Source organism: Zonotrichia leucophrys, chromosome 5 (genome assembly GCF_028769735.1).
Source record: "Zonotrichia leucophrys gambelii isolate GWCS_2022_RI chromosome 5, RI_Zleu_2.0, whole genome shotgun sequence".
Classification (NCBI taxonomy): domain Eukaryota; kingdom Metazoa; phylum Chordata; class Aves; order Passeriformes; family Passerellidae; genus Zonotrichia; species Zonotrichia leucophrys.
Genome location: NC_088175.1, coordinates 57,117,392 through 57,136,624, shown reverse-complemented (window position 1 = coordinate 57,136,624; position 19,233 = coordinate 57,117,392). Strand labels below are relative to the sequence as shown.

Below are 19,233 nucleotides of genomic sequence, written 5' to 3'. Positions count from 1 at the left end.
AATTTTCTCTGCTCAGGAAAGAGGTGCTACAGAAGGAGTCGCACACAGAATAAACTAGCAAGTGTAGAGAGAAAATGAGGAAAATGCCTTGAAAAGCTGCACTGGTGGTATTCCTATCTGGGATAGTGTGGGGGAATGGAATGTAAGAAAATAAAGATCGTGCAGAAGGCAATCTCACACCTGAGGAGTTGCGGCTGTGCTAATCACCAGAGATTAGGAACAGCCCTGCCCTTAACAGGCCACAGGTGTGCCCAATAAGAGTCCTTAAGTGGCCACAGGTGTGGTCAATAAGGATGAGTGCCATAAAAGAGTCCTTAAGTGGCCACAGGTGTGTCCAATAAGGACAAGTGCTATAAAAGAGTGGGTTAGGAGGGAGCTGGAGTTTGTTGGCTGAGCTGTGAGGAAGAAGGAGTCAGTGCTGTGAGGAGCTGCCCAGGGTAAATCACCAAGAAGGTATGAAACTTTTGTAATAAGATAATAGCCGAACAGGAAGAGGGAAAGGTGATGATGCTGTGGAACAGGCACCACTCCTTTTCTTGTTGGCCTCTGGTGGAGGGTGGATGGCAGGAGCCACCCTTGGTTCCTTGGGCGGGATTCAGAGCAGGAGCCACCCTTGGTTCCTTGGGCTGGAGTCAGAGCAGGCAGTGAAGCACGACCAGCTCTTTGCCCTCAGACATCAACAGTCCCTCAACATTGTCCTGTTTCTGTGGCCTCCAGCCAGCCCAGATTGGACAGTAATGTTCTCCTCAGAACACAGTGTGTTCTCCCACGACAAAAAGCGCACTTCGGTTTGGGCCAAATCTTTCAATATAATCCCACTTTATTTTGTGTCTGTGATAATATTTGCTAGCACTCCTTTTGCTCCCCCACAGAATGTGTGTGGGCCAGGCAGGGTGACCAAGGCTGCTGGGCCAGAAAATCAAGTCAGACCAAAGAAGGGTTCTGCTGAACTTTCTGGAGTGTAGCTACTTGTAATTTCCAGAACTGGTGCCGAGCTTCCTAAGTGGCTCTGTGAGGAGTGAGCTTACACCCAGCCTGGCTTATTAGCTCATGCTTGTTAAAGCCTGCGAGGCTCCGGAGCAGCTGGCCCAGCTCCAAGCAGTGCAAGGACCTGCACTAACGCGAGGGTGATACCACGTTTACATTAGATTTTTGAGTATGCACCTAATCAAGACACGTTTGCTACTACCAATATATTGCATTAATAGTGCTGTGTGACCAGCACAGCCGTGGGGTATCCCACTCTTGCTTCCCTGGGCTGTAGTCAGAGCGGGCGGTGAAGCACATTGCCCTCAGAAATCAGCAGCCCCTCAACACTGCTACGGCTGCGGCCTCCAGCCAGCCCAGCGCCCCCGGGCCCGTGTGCCCGCGGTCCTGCAGCAGTGCAGGATCCCGAGGCACGGGGTGTAGGACATGGGCTGGGCTGGGCACACGAGGGACACCGCAGGCTCCGTCCCGAAGCCTGCCCGCAGCGCTCTGCTGCCCGCACTGCGGCCTCGGGGGCTCTCTCTGGGCAGGTGAGGCGGCAGAGCCGAAGGGGCAGGTGGCCGAGGGGCGGCGGGGAGGGGATGGCGCCCGCTGCCTCCCGCCTGGAGAGCGGCTCTCCGCCGGCCCAGCCGGCCGCAATCCGCCTCCATTGGCGTGGCGGCCCCACGTGGGAGCCCCCGCGCTGGGCGGCGCCGCGGGGAGGGCGGGCAGGAGGGAGGGGGCTCGGCGAAGGCGGGCGCTCGTTGTCCTGGCGACGCCAGAGTGAGTTGTGGCGGCGGCGCGGAGCGGCGACGCTGGAGCCGGAGCCGGGCTCGCAGGGCGGCCCCTTGCCCTGGCCCGGGCGCATGGGCCGGCGGCCCGCGGGAGCAGCAGCGCCCAGAGCCGCCCGCCCCGCCGCGGCAGCCCCGGCAGGTACCGGCGGGACGCGGCGGGCGCGGGGAGCCCTGCCCGGCGCGCAGGAGGGATGCGAAAGTTTGTCCCGGCGCGCCCGCTCCGGAGGCGGGAGGGACTCGGCCCCGGCCGGGCGGAGCCCCGTGCCCCGGCGGCGGCCGGCAGCGAGCGCTGCCCGCCGGGGAGCGGCTCGGGGCGGGAGGGGTGCCCGGGGGCTGTGCCCCATCCACGGCGGGGCCGGCACCGCCCGCCTCGCTGCGCGGGAGCGGCTCCTCCGCGCTCCCTGAGGCGGCGGGGCCGCAACTTGTGCGGGGCTCGGCGCTGCGGGCTCGGCGGCGGGGTCGTTCCCTCGGCGCGGGGTGGGCGCGGGCGGGGCCGGCCACCGGGCGGGTGCTGCTGCTGCTGCCCTCTGTGATTATTTGTACATTATTGCTGCTGTTTTGCCGGCGCTGTGTGCCGGGCACAGGGGCGCCCGCGGCCGGGGTGTCCCCACACCCGCCGGGTCTGGTCTGGCCCCTCACACAGCCGCGGGACTCACTGACTGCCGGGCTGCTCCCCGTTTGGAAAAAAGAGAACTTGTGGGTTTGGTTGCTTTCTTGTTCCCGAAACACGGGCAGTTGCGGGAATTAAAAATTCCCGCTGTTGCGAGATTGCTTACATTTTAACGAGAAAAGCCCCAAAAGTTGTGTTAATTTGCGTTACTTTGAATGGAAGACTGGCGGCCAGGCGGCGTCCTTGAGGATCTGGGTATCCAGCGAGGTAAATGTGAGCGACATTCTGTGCAGGCGGGGACCTTTTTGGGACTGTGTGTTGAGGATGGACTCTGGTAGGACATACCCAGGTGGAGCCCTTATGGCTTAAATTTAAGAATATCAACTCACCTGTGGTTCACTGAGCTGTTAATGTGCGTAAGCCATGGCCAGGTGCGGGCTCTGAGCCCTTAGAGCTGTTCATTCAGGGAGGATGGTCAGTTGCAGCCCAGCGTGCTCTGGAGCCCGACCGGGGCTTTGTGTGTTGCTGTGATGGGAGAATGGGGTGACACCATTCAGTTTTGGGTCACATGGGGTTTTGTTAGTTTCAGTGTCTCCGGCTATGTGGTCATTGCCCCAAACCTGACCTTTCTTTCTTCTTGAAGGTTTTTGTTTTATATTTAATGTCAATTAATTTGCATTAAATTTGTAAATAAATCCATTTCCACAGTCAGATATACACAGAGATTAGGAAGTGAAACTTACTTTTACTGGAGGTAGTAAAAATAAAATTAAGTCTAGATATTCAAAAATGTTTGGGTTTGTGGCTGACTTGAAATGGTATTTTAAGCCTCAGGATGCATTTTTTTCTTCCTGTTAATATATATTTTTTTAATACATGAAGCTTAATGTAGCTAACTTGGGCAGAGACACTAAATACCTATAACACATGGCTTTAGGTTGCAGGCATGTACTAAGTACTACGTACAAATAATACAAATAGATCCTCATGTGTTTCTGTAGAGAGGCTGTTTCCATGATGGTTAAAGCTGGAACGTTGAATGCACAGGAACTTCCAGAGACTGCACTTCCTTCTTCTTGTCTTTTTTTTCCCCCTAGTTGAGGGGACCTTTTGTGTTGTCCTTAGCTGCACTGGTTATGTCATGCTATTCCAGCATGGCATTACACGATGTGACTGATGCAGTCTCATGTGTCACATCACAGTGAAATCACTGGAGGGGAAAAGTTTTCCTCGGTGGGGCTTAAGGATATTTATAAAATTTGGGGTTTTTTTGCTTGTGATATTTGTTGCTAAGGTTGGAGGCCATGAATTGCCTTCAACGTACCTGTCTGGTTGCTGTGACTATTGGCAGGTTTGGAACCACAGATGAGGAGGAGATTCTGGTTGGAAATAGAATTGGAAACGTTCTGTTTCTCTGTAAAATGGGTTAGATGTGTTTTTAGATTACTCTCAAATGGCAAAGCATTGCTGCAATCAGCTGTGTTCGTTCCTGTGCTCTGTAGAAGAAAGAACTGGCTTTGTGGTGAGGAGCAGTGAGAGGCACAAGCAGCATTTCTACCTGTTGTCTTGTCAAGATCTTTGCCTTGGTGTAGCAAGGGATGTCAGCATGCAGAGCAAGCATTTCCCCCGTGTTGTCAGAAATCTGTTTTTGATGCTGTTTATCCTTCAGTGGCAGGAGAGTGTCTGATGATGTTTTTATTTGTTGGTTCCTTTGTTACACAGGTCGCAGGTTTGGGTTTTTGGTGCTTACCAGGCTTATAACAACATGCAGCTAAAATTTCCTCTTATGCCATGCTCAGCTAAGGTGGCTGAAATTGATTTAATGTTTAGCCTTTTTAGTATGGAAGTCAGTGTAGTAAATGTGTTTTTCCTGGTGCCTGCATATTGAAGCCTGCTGTTATTGATCCCACCTTACAAATTAACCCAGGAGACTTTCTCTTTTAGTAAACTTGTGCTTCTCAGTACAAAAAGAACAGCATTTCGAGCTGGTTGACCTGTTCAGCTGTGATTTCAGGCTCTGCTCAGCTTTCCTTCCCAATAATAAAACCTGTTTGTTCCTGCGTTGTTGTGCTCAGGATTTTGGGAGGTGGCGCTCATTAACTTCAGACTGTGAAGCAAGATCCTTGGGTAGGATTTGGCTTTAGGTGTGGGACTCTGAACCCTGGAGAGATCAGTTCTGAGTTGTTCCTTGCAGGCTTCAGTCAGTGTTGTTGCAGTGGGTTCAGCTCTGATGTACAGTATTGGCGTTCTGGGCTGGTTTTGTGCAAGAAGTCCCAAAGGCAAGGTAACGCTCTAAACAGGCATCAGAGCATTTTGAGTAGCTTGGATGACGAGTGTAGTACGCTCAAAACGTGTAATTATTGTATCAGCTCTGACTTGTGGCTCCTGGTGGTGGACAAAGAACACCAGTAGCTATGTTTTCTTTCACACTGGTAAAAATTGCCTTTTTTTTCCCCCTCCTCTTCTAGGTATTTGTTTGAATACATAGAAGAAGATGACAAGTGTGCATGGATGATTTTACGTAATTAACACCTGCTAGATTTGCAAAAGGCAATTATCACTGCGAAGTGTTTACATTGATTTATGGGAGGAAGGCGGCCCATGAGAGGGATGCTGATAATATCAACACAGTGGATTAAATGCACATTTACACCTTTATTGACATATAAATTATCTGTGCCAGGAATGCACTGAAAAGGCTGCCGATGGAACAGTAATGTGGCACACACTAGTGGGTTTGGATTCAGCTCCGTCATCCTTCTGTAAGGCACTTGCATGGAAACCTTCGTCTGAGCTGCTATAGGACACAGAGGCTCACAGAATGGCTGCTTGGTAGAATAATGAGCAGTGATGGCAAATGGGAATTCAGAAGAATGATGAAAGACAATGGACGAGGTTTGAAGGAATTGTCTCGCCTTTTTTAAAATTACTTTTAGTTTTTTGCTGTTCATGCTATGGATTTTTAGAGAAAGCTTAAAGAGGCTGGAAGAGTCTTTGCAGCAGGGAAATGGAATCTGGCTCTGAATCCAGCCAACATCAGAAAAGAAAGATTGTGACACATGGACTGGAAGATCAAAAAAGGGTAAGTGACAAAAGGTGGGAACACTTTCTGCTTAAATTACTGAAGGAGTTGCAAGTGGCAGAATAGCTCTACATAATGCTTTTATCACTTGCACTTGCTGCTCGCTATGCTCAGCCAGCTGTAGATCTCTTGATTATATGTTTTGGAAAGTGTTTGTCTTTCTCTTCTTCCAATGTATGGAGCAAAGAGCTGAGGGAAGGGGAAATTGTGATATGAGTGAAAGAAGGGAAAGAGCTCTAGAATTCTGTTTGTTGATGAAGAGACATCCAGTGCAAATGAAGTATACTGACTCTTACTGAGTCTGGTCAGATTATTGATTTGTTGTAAGTTTAACTTTTTTCCTGTTGATATCATTAGTGGAGTGGTTAGAAAAATACTGTCTTGGTGTTTGGTGTTTTCATTTTTGAGAATGTTGTGCACTTGTCAGTGTCCTCATTGTTCTGGTGGAACTGTTTGCATTTTGCTGTAGTTGCCAGATGTAATTTTGGCTTGAATCAAGATATACAGTGGAATGTGTTAATGTCAGCTGTTGGCCCTTAATTTGCCCAAGTGCTTTGTGGGTCTCTGTGTGTCAGGGTGGTGCTGAGTTACCCCATCCTAGTGGGTTGGTGCACTAAATTGTGAAGTCCTGGTCCCAGACAAAGCTGTAGCTTGTGACCAGCTGGGATTCCAAAGCTGTTTTGTTGGCACCAGTCAAGCGCACGACAACTTGGTGTGTTTCTGCTGTATAAATCATTGATGTTGTCCTCTGCTCAGAGTTGATGGGGAATAGAAAATGCCATGTTCAGCTCTGTGCGGGGAGCTCCTTTCCCCTGCATGATTTTTATTTCAGTTGAAAACTGAGTTTGAAGAAAAGAAATTGACCATCAGCTATTATTTTGCTGTTCAACAGCGCTGTCTAATTTCAGGGAGAGGGAGGTTTGTGTCAGTTTCATCAGGTCTGCTGAAGAATCAAAGTGGTTTCTCTGTCACCCCATTAGAAATCTAGGCAGCCTGGAAAACTTTCAGAAATTGGATAAAATGCAGCTGCTTGCTAGGAGAGAAATGGCATTTGGGGAACAAAATAAAACTCCTGAATGTATCTTAATTGCAGCAAGCATGATCTATTAACTGACAAGCTGCCAAGGTCTTCCTTCTACTTTTTTCAAGGAAGCATTTTGGGACTGAAGTGAATCAATAAGGGTTGAAACAAAATCCGTCTATTGACTTAATTTCTGGAGGCTGCTGGAACACTTTTCCTCCCCCTTCTGAAGTGTACTACATTATCCTGCGTTTGGGGTGTGATGGGAAAAACATTTGTGACCTGTGACACTCAAGCATGCTGTAATTGTTTTGATGCACCAAAATTAATATGCAATTATGTCTGTCTCTCCTTTCTGATAGGTATGGGAGCCTACATCTCCCATCTGCTCCTGGCTCTGGCTGTTTGGTGCACATGTAGCACGGGGCCTCTGAATGTATAATATAACCCCAAGTGAGGCTCAGTGGCAGCTGGGATAACATCAATTGGTCATGCTTTGCTGACATTCATTTTAACTTGAACTCTAGCCGTCATGGAGATTATTAAATTTATAATGATATATGTAAGATCCATTTTAATGACTCTGCATGCTTGGGTGATCTCTCTCACTTCTGTTTGCAAAACAAGTCCTAATAGAGTATTGCATTTCATTTCCTATAGAATTTTTCAGGGAGAGGTTACTGATGAGGGCTTTGCTTAGACTTCTGCTTACTGGGAAAAATCAGTCTGGAATAATGATAATGTTGATGCAACTCAGTTGTTGGTATTATGGAATTGAATAGGAATGTAGACTTTAGCATTTCTAAGCTTGAAGTTCTTAGATTTCTGATAGGGAAAGGTGTATCTGTGATCAAAGGCCATTAAAATTAATTATCAGTAGACACTTTTTTGTTATTGAAAATGAGACTTGTGCTGGAAGAAAAAAGACCAAGCTCATTTTTAACCAGGTGAGTGCATTATCCTTTTTATCACCAATATGTTTTATGGACATGAAGTCGACCATTGTTTAGTGTTTCTGGAGCAGTAAGAATCTGTCTGTGTATGTACAGCCCTTGATGATGGAGCTGGCTTGTCTTTCCCAAGTAGGGTATAGAACGCTGTGTCTGCATTTGTGGTGTAGCAATAAAGCTTAGTTTCCTGTTTGTTTTCCTTTTTTAAAAGTGTATTTTTAAGTATCAATTTAGTATCTATATTGATTAAGCAAGGACAAGATTTAGCATTTGTGCTTGTTTTTTAGAGGGATAGGGTTTTGCTTTTTATGTGTTGGCTGATGTTCAAGATCTCAAAACTGGGCTGCCTCTGCCTGTGCTGACATCAGCCAGAGCAGGTTCTTCTAGTCATCACAGCTTCCCAGGCTGACTTTAGAGGAGTCATATTCATCTTTGGGATAGCAGTTCAGCCATCTACATATCTTAAGTTGGCTCTAGCGGAATTACATAGCTAAATTCCATGTAACTGGTAATGTACAAGTGAAGAATTTGATCAGGTTTAACAACCGTGTAAGCTGGCCATCTGAAGGTGGCAGGATTACCAACGTGAATACTAATGTGAGTGGTGAGCAGGCTTTATGCCAGGATATGACCTTGGCAAGAGAGTCTTTAAATACAAGAGTAATGCAGGTGATGCTACAGACCTTTTGTGTGTAAAGTTTGTATGTAGAGGATTGTTTTGGTATAAAATGGATGATGGCTCATGAGCAGTGAATGCGGATATTTACCTTTTTTTTTTCTTTGAAGAAGAGATTTAAGGTAAAAACTGCTGCGAAAATAATCTAGTTAGGTACATTTACATGTCCTATGTTATGAAAAATTTAGTGCTGCCCTGTGTTCTGATTAAATGCATTTTCTTTGGATGATTGGAAATCAACTGAAGAAATATTTCATCCTTCATTCCTCCTCCTTCTTGACTTTTCATTCAGGTCCATAGCTCTAAATTAGAGGGACATCCTAAAGAAATGTGTATGTGCAATAGTGACAGAAGTGTCTTCTGCTCTGCCTTACTGAACCCTTTTTGACTGAATGATGAGTAAAATGGAATTGTGAAATGCATTCAGACTCTGGAAGGATCTCTGTAAATGTGTATTTTATGCTTAGATGTGCTCTCCTGTTTAACGAAACAATTGTCTCTGCCTGAGTTGTGATTTTAATTTTTTATTAGAGATTTATTTGCTCTTGCCTGGTGTCCTGGTCTGTTTCAGGAAGGATTGTGTTTTGTTGTCAGCAGCGCAGAAAGTGGCATGGCAGTTGCACACCTGACAGGCTTAGAGCTTAGTGCACCTCACAGGCTTCTATGATTGCTCTTGTGTGTGGGTTACGGGGCGTTTTTGGTTTTGACTGTAAAAAAATTGTCACCCTGAACTTTGAAATATCAGTTCAAGCTCTCTGGGCATGCTGCCACAGAGGCAGAGTGCATCTGGTGCTGGACTTGTAAAGCCAAACTGATGGTGGTCTTCTAGTACTTTTTTCCCCTTTTGCTACTTGATAGTAAACACTCTCAGCTCTTTTTTTTAATTGAATTATTTTTATTTTGAATGAAGAATGTGTGAGCTGCAGTTTTACAGTGTTACAAGCAGACTAACACTGTTTTCAGGGGGCATCTTTTTCTCTTGACTTGTTTCTGTTGGAGCAGTCGTTGTGATAGCCGTGACTGAAGCCATATGCTTTAGCTTTCTCCTGGGTTTGTGTTTTTCCTGCCTTATTATTGATAAACTTCCCATTTGTTTGAGGAAGCTCTGCTGCTACCTTTATATCAAAGTCAGCTTAAAGAGCATAAGTAGTCTCACATGTATTGACCTGCTTATACTGAGGGCTTGTGTTCTCTAAAGCAGGGTAATGGTGACTGAGTACTGTTTATTAGCAGAATTTTGTGCTGAAACATTAATGCAGTTGGGTGCTGTGCTGCTGAGCCAGTGTGGAAGCACTCAAGTGTAACACTTATAAATTGCAGCAAGACTTAGCTTATGAAATTACAGCAAGCTGTGCTGTGGTGTTTTGATAATTTAACTAACTGGGTTTTTATGGAAATACACATGCAATAAAAATCCACTGAGCAGGAGAACTGAGAAAATGTCAGCTGCTTCATTTTTCAGATATTTAAAACCTTCTGTAAGCTTAACAATCTCTGTAGAATTTTAGTTCATGGCAGGACTTTGTGTTTTTATTACAGTAATTAAGATGGTTAATAAATTTACTATAAGCCTTATAATAATAGAATCAGATTTGGGATATTTTAGTTACATGGATGTGCCTTGGTGGTGCGTCCTGCGCTTGGCTTCTGCTTCTAGGTCATAAGTTTCCTGCTCTAAAAGATGATTCTGTGACCCTATTTGTGGGTGTGTTGCCTGTGATAATTTTAAACCACTCTTCACTGAGAAATTGGCTCAAAGAAACAGCTAGTTGTGTTTTAGTGAGGCAGATTTTCACCTTGGTGGTTGCTACAAGGTATTTTGTTCATCTATTTTATCTGGAACTTTTCTACAATGGTTTTAGTGAGAGAGTCATAGAAGTGTGATTTTGTATTGCCAGCCCTCTCCCAGTCACACCCTATGAAGAAATATGAAGAAATTTTCCATATTGTCAGAAATGTCTAATATAAACAAAGGATCTTGCTTATTCAGCTGATGTCTCTTGTAGTGTGTCTAGATAAAAGAATGTGTGAACTTTAAGATTTAAGGGTGATTTTTCTCCAACTTGTATAAGTTTGCTAGGATGTGATACAAAGGGTCTGTGGTGATGTCAGCCAATCCAGCATTGGACTCAGGTGGTGGGTTTCATGTGCCTGACGACTCTGGCACAGTCTCCACTAGAACTGACTCATGTAATTCTGTCAGTCTTTCGTCTCTTTGCCCTGACCTTTCCCCATGTCTGTGTTACAGTATAGTGAAAAAAGCTCCTGTGTGATTTCTTGGGATCTTAGGCTTGGCCACCATTTTGGGCTTTACCTCTGTTTTGTACAGTGAGTAAACTACATGTGGCACAGGTACATATGCTTTTCTCTTCCTCATACCAAGCGAAGTTCATTATCTCAGAAATAGTCTGACTGAGGAGTTTCAGCTGAAGTTCCAGGAATGTGGAAGAAATACCCATGGGCAAGCAGGTGGCTTAAGCCATGCAGGGCCGTCATGGCTTTCCACTGAACTGTGCTTAAAGCCTCTTTGTGAGGGAGGGAATGAAGGTGGTCAGGAGATGAGAGCAAGGAGCTGTTGCGATGCATAAACAACTGCTGCTGATGCTGTGGCTCTGAAGTGATGGGAGAAATGTGAATGAGGCATTACTCTACAAGGTAGGACTCCGGAAGTCTCTGTGGAAAGCATCTGTGACACCCTTTGCAAATTTGCTGATGGCACTCCTTGAGCAGGATACAGAGTCTCTGTCTTAACCAAAAAGGATGGCACTGATTTACAGTATGATTGGGGGAGCCTGATATTCTCGTTCCCCCACATAAGCAAAAAGCAGAACAATTATTCTTGGAGGTTTATTGCAAAGTTCTGGCATGCATGCCTCTGAAAATGCTTGCATGGGCAGGCAGATTACACAGCAGATAAGTGCAGGTGCTGTTAGTAGAACAGTACAAAATCGGTCAGAAATTATTTCTGTTTGCTGAAATTGTTGTGAACCATTTGGAGCAGTTGGTTATTTCCAGTGTGAAAGAAGTGAGGATCAGTGCTGATAAGGAGTTTATATGGCACCCCTGACTCTGCTCATGCCTGGAAGAACTTCCCTGCTTGCATTTGTGTGTACCTACACAGCATGTAGCTTTAAACTGGCTTTTTTCCCCCCCTCTTCTCTGATGGTAGATTAAGAGTGCACTGGTGTGACCTGCTCATTCAAATCCTGCAGCAGTGTGTGCTGTAGTGCCAGTGGCACTGATCAATAGCTGATCTTTCAGAGCTGGACAGAAACCCAGCAACGTGGTGATGCATCAGCTGCTTGCCTTGTGTGTCGGGAAGAAATCCAGCTGCTGCTGCTGACAACAGCCTTTCAAACCCTAAGGCATGGTGTATGATTATTGTTCTTACTTTGGATGACTGAGTATTAATGGTCATAAATTAGCTGGGATATTTCGAAGTTTAGCCAGACGTCCTGATGCTGTGGAAAATCTGCAGTCTGGGGTGGATTATCTATTCTGTCTCCCCTAGCTGGCTTTGGGGTGCCTTGTCTGGGGCCCTTGTGAGTGGGGGCTAAGGAGTGAAAGCTGGCCATGATGCTGTAGCTGTGGCTCAGTGCATTAGTGAGCCTCTTACTCCGGTTTTCCACATCCTGTGGTATAAAGGAAGATTTTATAGTTAAGATCCTAATGGCTTCATCAATCTAATTTCAAAGATAATGAAACCAAAAAGCTTAAGCAGTAAAAACAAGTGAGTGCTATGTACTATACTGTGTATTCTTTGGAGTATAAGAAAAAACTTTATTTGAAACAAGTGAACTTCTGATATTAAAAAGGGTTGTAGGATGCTAAAGAGACCTCTCTACTCAGTAAAAAAATTATTCTGTTATTAGTTAGATTGTAAGAAAATTTACTCCCAATACCAGAGTGTTCTGGAGATGCTTCTGCAGCTGTGAAATTCACTTTCTGTCATTCTCTTCTTTTACAGTGGTTTAGCAGAAGTTGCTGCATTTCTCTCATTCTTTCTGTGATTAAGATGTTGCAAACCGAGTTTACTGTGCCGCAAGATGCATTTCACCTGATGTGCTGCTTCAGGAGCCAGCCCGTTTCGCAGCCCTCACACATGGGAAAAGTCCAGTGGAAATTACAATTGTGTCACATGCCTCAGTGTTGTGGGAATCATTAAAATTGGAGGTTTTGGGAAACTGAGGTGCATTCCTCAGCCGTCCCATCCCGTTTGATTTGTACATAGACCCCCAGGTGGCAATAAGTGTTGCAAAAATTACTTCTGTGTCCTGTGCATTTAATAGGACAGGTGTTTCTGTTACATAAAAGGTACAAGAAGGTAAACACTAGAGGTTGTGTTTTTAATTATTTTTGTAAAGCAAGTGTGACTTTTAGATAATATACATTCTAACTCATTAGCGTGTAGTTTCCTGCGCACCTCCTTAGAAAAATGTTCATTATTATGCAAATGGCTACCCTCTGGCTTTGAAGTAATTGTCACTTGGAATAATGTGTGGGCCATGGGATAAAATACTTCAAAACCTAAATAGCTGGGAAAGTCAGATGGAGCAGTCAGACATTGCCTCTCGTTATGTCTGTGCCTGGGAGCAAATTTGATATCCCTGAGGTCTGCTATCTATTGTGATATTCCTGGTGAAGGGAGTGGTAGGAAAGGCAATGGGGAAAAGGAGGAAGGAGTGTACAGGAAATAGTCTCTGTGATAATTGAGACTTCTGTACTAATTTTAGGGTGTATTATGAATCTTGAAGTCTTCCAGACTCAAGAGTCTTCCAGAAGGGGAGGCATTAGGGATAGGCAGACATGCATTTGTCAGTATTTATTTTTAGGCACTTGGTGTTAGGGGTTTTTCTGGTTGATTATAGTCTAGTCTGACAGATAGGGTGTAGATTTATTTATGCTTGCACACTGCAGTAATTCATAACTTTAAGAAGCAAATATTAGTGACATCTTCCAGCAGCAGCAAAGCGCTAGTCTATTTTTTAACAGAGACATTAGGTTTCTCTGTTAAGGTGTAGATCCAGTACAACAGACAACTTTAAGCATATAACTTTACAAGCATATTTTCTGGTGCAGTGCAGGTGAAGAAATTCTTAGTGTTACAGATGTGTATTTCTTAAATATTCCTGCTTGGAAAGCATCATGTCTGTTTCCATTGATGTTTGTGTGTTGCTTTCAAAGCACTGTTAAGAAGAATACTTAAAATGTAACAGAACCTGGCAGGAAAACAGGTATGTTACAGATGAAAATGGATCTTTTCTTCACAAGTTGTTGAAGGTCATGTTGGTTTAACTCCAAAGTAACTGGTAGGAGGCTGCTGGGTGATGTGAACTTATTCTCCAAGCTGAATTCCCTTTGTAATGCAGAACCTTATTATTGTTTTATAGATCAAGTTACAATTTCCCTGTGCAGAGGAAGACTGGAAGGGATAATACATCTGAGTTTCTTGTGTTTTCTTGCACAAACCCTTTTGCCAGTCAGTGCCCTCTGTTTCTGCTCTTTGGGTAGCGCAGAGGAGGGATGAGAGACAGTGACCCCCGGTCTCTGCACAGCATTTGGGGGAGACGGAGCCCGTGCAGATACCGCAGCCTTTCCCAAACTGCTCAGGAGTCTGCTGCAGCTTCTGTGCGAGACTGAGAGGCTCCTGCAGCACTGCCATGGGAGTAAAAGGCAGCGAGAGGGTGGACGTGATTTTGTGATAGACTGAAAAAAAATCTTGCCTTTTTTTGTAGTAGAATTATAAAAATCCCTCTTATGCAGAAGATTGTCATTCATCTTTTAGAAAGAAATGATCTGGCTTACAAATGAGCTTGTCCTTGCAGCATTAGGGAAAAAATAGCCTGGTATTGAAGACTGATTCCTTTTCTTGCTAACAGATAATGATGCGTGGTTGTCTCTTGAGGCTATCGCACATTGATGGTAATAAATATGTACTCAGACTTGTGTAGCTGTTTTTCAAGTATTCTGCACTAAAAAAAGGAGTTGTATTCAAGGGAGCTGAGGGGCAAGAGAGTAGCTTCTGACATCAGATAACAGTTGGGAAATCAATAGAGACAAGGTAGGCTTATTATGAAAAACTTTCCGCTTATAGGTGGAAAATGAGAATTCTACATGCTGCAAGCATTTAGCTTGCAGTTTATTTTCTAAAGTCTTTCAGTTCGTTGTTGTGATGACAGCAGTGACTATCAGATCCTCAGCAACTTGGAGGATTTGTTTTGGATAAGCAGCATACATCCAATATGACTGCTCCAAAAATGTAACAAGGCAGATGGAATTGCCTGTGTTATTTCACGGTCTCTCTCTGAAGTCTCCTAATTCAGATGCCTTGTTTTCTTCATTGATGTTTGCTGTATCGCGTCAAACAAGGCAATGAGTTTTTAACATGTCGTCAATTTAGTACCATGATACTCACATTTCTAAAGTAAATCTTGTGAACACAGTAGGAATGATAGTGGTTAGAAACTGGAGCAATCACAGAATTATAAGGCTTCGGGTAAGGAAAGCTGGATTGTTGTAAAATTTTTTTGTGATATGAGCATTAACTGGACCTCATTTGTTCTATTATTGCTCCATTGGTTCATAATATGAATGTTAAACTGATCAAACAAAAACTAGATGTGCTAATTCAGTTATTGGAAGTGTGCTCTTCCCATATCAGCCTTGATCAAAATCAACATAAGATATTAGAAATGAATGAAAGTTGCATCAGCCATCTTTTAATTACATAACGTTTGAGCTTTAATGCTATGTAGGCTGATAGCTTGCATTCTGTGAATGCGAAGACCCCCACAAAACACCAGAAGAGATCTTTATTTCAAGGGTTTAATTTTTGCAAGTTTTAAATACTGCACTCTATTGATGTGAAACTCATTAATCTTATGTGCTGGGTGGTTGTTGTTGTTTCTTTAGTTTGCCTTCCAGACTGGCATCATTTTGATTAATGTGCTGACTGCTGGAGCTCAGGCTTGGCAATAGGAGTAGCCTGTCTTCAAACTCCTTTTCCTTTAAGATGCTTGACTAAATAAAAGGAAGGTTAGCTATAGTGTGTATGTGTCAGGGCTGGAATAAAATATTCATAAATATTTATCAGGTGGGGAAAATAAATACATGGGTGCATCCTTTTAAAACTCAGATGACATGGCATAATAGACCAGCTGGCAGAGGATGAAAGGTGAGTGTGGGGGAGATTTTTCACCTTGTGTAAACTATGGAGTAACCTGAAGCACAGCACATCAAAATGCCAAAATAGATGGAAGCATGTGCAGGCAAGGGCCTTTCTGGATAGATAGGCAGATGATTGCTTTCCTAAGAGCCTGGGACTTGGAATTGAGGGTGGGTGGTCTAGTGTCATGCACTGTTTCCAGTGGCTGAGTGTGAAGTCCATGTGTCTAATGCAGTGACAGAATCACAATGAGAAAGACATGTACAGAATGGCATTAGCAGGAAATCCAGATTTTGTAACGTCCATTGTGATCAATAATGGTATAAACACAATGTTTTAAGTCTTCTGTGTTCACCTGTCTTTATCTGTAGGCAATATATTTTTGGCTTGTAGATGTTGGATTTTTCCATGCATAAAGCATATCTCTTCATAGAAGAGCGTTGCATTGTACTGAGTTGTTTCTTTAGCCATTGCTTTGCTCTGGGTGATTGGGATTTCTGCTCTGAGTAGTTTTTATATTGCAAACTGAGTAGTTTGTTTGTATCACATGGTTTGTTCCATTCTCCCCTCTCCCCCCAGAGCCCTGGTGGTGGTCTTGCCCTCCCTCTCTTTGCCTCTTCTATCAGTTGTATCCCGGAATCTCCTGCCACGTGTCTGACAACCTCTTTTCCTCCTGGAGACCATTACCTCCCTGGTTGTTGTCTCTTTAGTTTGCCTTCCAGACTGGCATCATTTTGATTAATGTGCTGACTGCTGGAGCTCAGGCTTGGTAAAAGGAGTAGCCTTTCTTCAAACTCCTTTTCCCTTAAGATGCTTGACTAAGCACTCTTCTCCCTGGAGGTGTTGTACCACAGTGGAGTTGGGGGACAATGAGAAGAGCACCTTCTGCCTTTTGCTGTTGTCCTTGTCATTGGAGCTGGGCTCCAGAGCTGGCCAAACAGACCCCAAAAGGCCCCTCAGTCCCTCAGAGAACAATGTTAGTTTGCAATTGTAAATAATAGCAGGAAGGGTGGAGCTCTGTGGTTCAGGAGGGGGGTGTGTGAGATGCTGAGGTATGAAAGAAGATCCTTCCTCCCTGGTTCTCTGGGCTGTTCTGGCGCAGTCTGGGTTGGGAAGTGCTGCAGCTGGGTGGTGATAATTGGCCCAGCCTGGGAGGTTCCATATTCCAGTAGTGAGAAGCATCTCTGGAGCTTTATTAAAAGTTCAGCCAAAACTTCAGCCTTCACAGTCTGAGTGCCTCACATGGGTTGGGCTGATCTGTCTGCCACTGTCCTGCTGCTGCAGCTTCACATTTCATGGGCTAACTTGTTTGGTGACCCCTTCAGTGCTGCCCCATGCAGATGAGAATATGTGAGATGCACAGCTCCCAGTATTGGATTCCTCTTGGATTAAGCTAATTTTTGTGTGTGTTGTTTGGGTTTTTTTTCCTTTTGGATTTGGGCATAATCTTCAAATTAATCCAGCTGTTACCATGGCCTTGCGTGAGTTTTAGGCAGTGTAGCTCCAAGGTCTTTGGCTGATCTGTGGGAGAATAGAAGAGTGATGAAGGATGGGAAGCTGGAGGAGAACTGGCTTGTTCTTGCAGTGCTGGTTTTGTTTTTTATAAACCCTATTAAAAAAAAACCCTATAAAATAGGGTTTTTGCTGCTCCAACAGAAGTTGGAAATGGATAATCTTGATAAATGATAAAAAGTACTTCTTTGAGTCTTGCAGGAAAGAATACAAGACACATGGGAAGCAAGTATGATGCAAACATTAACCTCATATGAGGAAATCTGCTTCAAAATTGAAGTGTCCTTATTTCTAAACAATAGCAAAACCCTGTGAACAAACCAAGAAATACTTCTTACAAACCACAACAAAACCACAATACTCTGCAGTCTGTAAATGACTCTACTGCTCCATACATAGTAGCTTTTTTTTTTTTACTGTTCCTTAGTGGCATTTCATGTGTGCATTGAGGTGCAGACAATTCCTGTCTGTATGGAGTTTTGATTTGCTCTGAAAAGAGGAGCTGGGCTGAGAGAAGTGTCCCACAGAGCCAGAGGTGTGTGTGGAAATGGAGGTGATCCCTCTGTGCTGCTGCCTCGTGCTCCTGGCGAGCAAGGACAGCTCAGAACTTTGGCCAATCTACATCAGGTGTACGTGTTTTTGAAGATGCTGAGGCAGTGACTGCTGTCCTCTCCTCCCTGTCATTTCCTGTGCCACAGGGTGATGGATCGTCACTGGTAAAGCTGGTCACTGTCAAATGCAGCAGGATTTAGGATTAAATACCTCTGGTCCTCAGAGGGTACAACAGGGGCCAATTATGTTTCCTTAAAGTTTGCACATGTTTTTAGCCAACTTAAGGGGTGTCCAGTTATTGTGACCAAATTCATCTGGGAGTTTGAAATGGCTAATTTGCTTCTGAAATTATTCTATTGCAAGTCAGTTACTATGATGAACTTCAGTGATAATCTTTTGTTGCCAGTTAAGATTAGTAATCTAGAGTGCTTTTTATGTTATGAGTTATTTTCCATTCCTGTATCCATTCCTATTAAACTTGAAAGTAATTTCAATTTAGAATTTTTTTTACAGCCTCTAAATAATGAAAGCATTGTCTTGATTCATGCTTAATGGCTTGATAAGGATTGTTTGTTTTCATTTGTTAATGTAGTGTTGTCTCCTTGGCAGATAATGTCAAAAATACCATAAAACAATGTGGTGACTGTTTAATAGGTTCATTTCATCGTTAATGTCTGAGTGGAAGATGTGACTGTGCACTTGAGCAAATGGTTCAAAATTGGGTTTTGGGCTCCGATATGTGAACTCGAGTGTCTGCAGTCCAAGCACGTTGTCAGCCAGCCCACGTGGCAGTGCCCTGCCTGCTCCCAGAGAGCATCGTGCGCTCAAGGCCTTTGTGAGGCAGGCCCAGGCAGCGTGTCACATGTTTGAGTGCTGAACTTAGGAAGCCAAGAACTATTCCTACCCACTGATGATAACTTAATATCCATGATACCCCTGTGTGTGGCTTTTTTCCTTTCTGGCTGCGTGCCCAGATTCTACACCGATGAGTAGTTATCTTTGCAACCTTTCACATTGTTGGCAGTGATTAATAATGTGTTGTGCACGCTTCCATTGCATCAAATAGCAATTTTTTGGGTAATGGGAAAAGAATATCTAATTAGGGAATGAATATCATTGACTTCACACATTGTATATAATTCAAGTTTTGCTTTGTTTTTTTGTGTTGGTTTTTCTTTTAAGCAGGGGTAGGAGTAGTAGACTGAAATGTGACTTTTATGAAGTCATGAGAGTAGAATATAAGGTTTTAGGTTAATTTCTGTCAGTTTCCATAATACAACTGAAATGCAAGCATGTGAACACAGAAGCATATTTTTAAAGGATTTTCCTGTGTGGAAGAAAGTCTTTTACATCAGTAGATGCTGTATATACCCTTTTGAATGTTAAATCCTAAAGCAATAAAGATAGCAGATGCTTGTAAAAATGAGATGACTGCAGCTCAGAAATCTTGTTTTTCCTGAGCAAAACTGCTTGAAATTGCTAATGTGTGCCCTGATAAGCACTCAGTACTAGGCACTTATCTCTCAGGCAGTGTGTAAAAAGTGTAAATCTGATTATTGGAAACTAAGAGATGGGTACTATCATACTTGTATACCCTTCATGTGAGTACACGTCCTTCAATTGCTGTATTTTATTTTGTTTTGGTCAATGGCATTTAACCTGAGGCACTTTTTCATTTCTACTAGTACTGAAGTAGTTTGCATGTCACTGTATCTACTCAAGAAAAACTGGACCATAGATTAGGTCACCTATGCTGCTTTTCCACATTTTTCCCCTAAAGTGAAATTTAGCTTTTCTACTGGGTTTTTTATCTGTTCTCCTTACTGTTAAACTTTGTTACCTTTCAAGGGTTTTTTTGTGTTGTTATGGCTGCACTGTTTAGCAATGCAGAGCCTGTAGTTGTTT

The 19,233-nt window shown here is 43.8% G+C and overlaps 1 protein-coding gene across 3 annotated transcripts in view; it reads left to right on the top strand.

Moving 5' to 3' along the window:
• Window positions 1–372: 372 nt before the first annotated feature.
• The window catches only part of NAV2 (neuron navigator 2), a 369,925-nt gene continuing 351,064 nt past the window's right edge, over window positions 373–19,233 (top strand). Inside the window, exons 1-3 of one of the 3 annotated variants that reach the window (XM_064715815.1) lie at window positions 373–453; window positions 4,839–4,920; window positions 5,054–5,452. In XM_064715815.1, coding sequence (XP_064571885.1) covers window positions 5,430–5,452 — 23 coding nt within the window. In that variant the 5' untranslated portion in view covers window positions 373–453; window positions 4,839–4,920; window positions 5,054–5,429. Of the gene's footprint in view, window positions 454–4,838; window positions 5,453–19,233 lie in introns of all 3 variants that reach the window. The other 2 variants (XM_064715817.1, XM_064715818.1) reach the window with 2 other exon arrangements.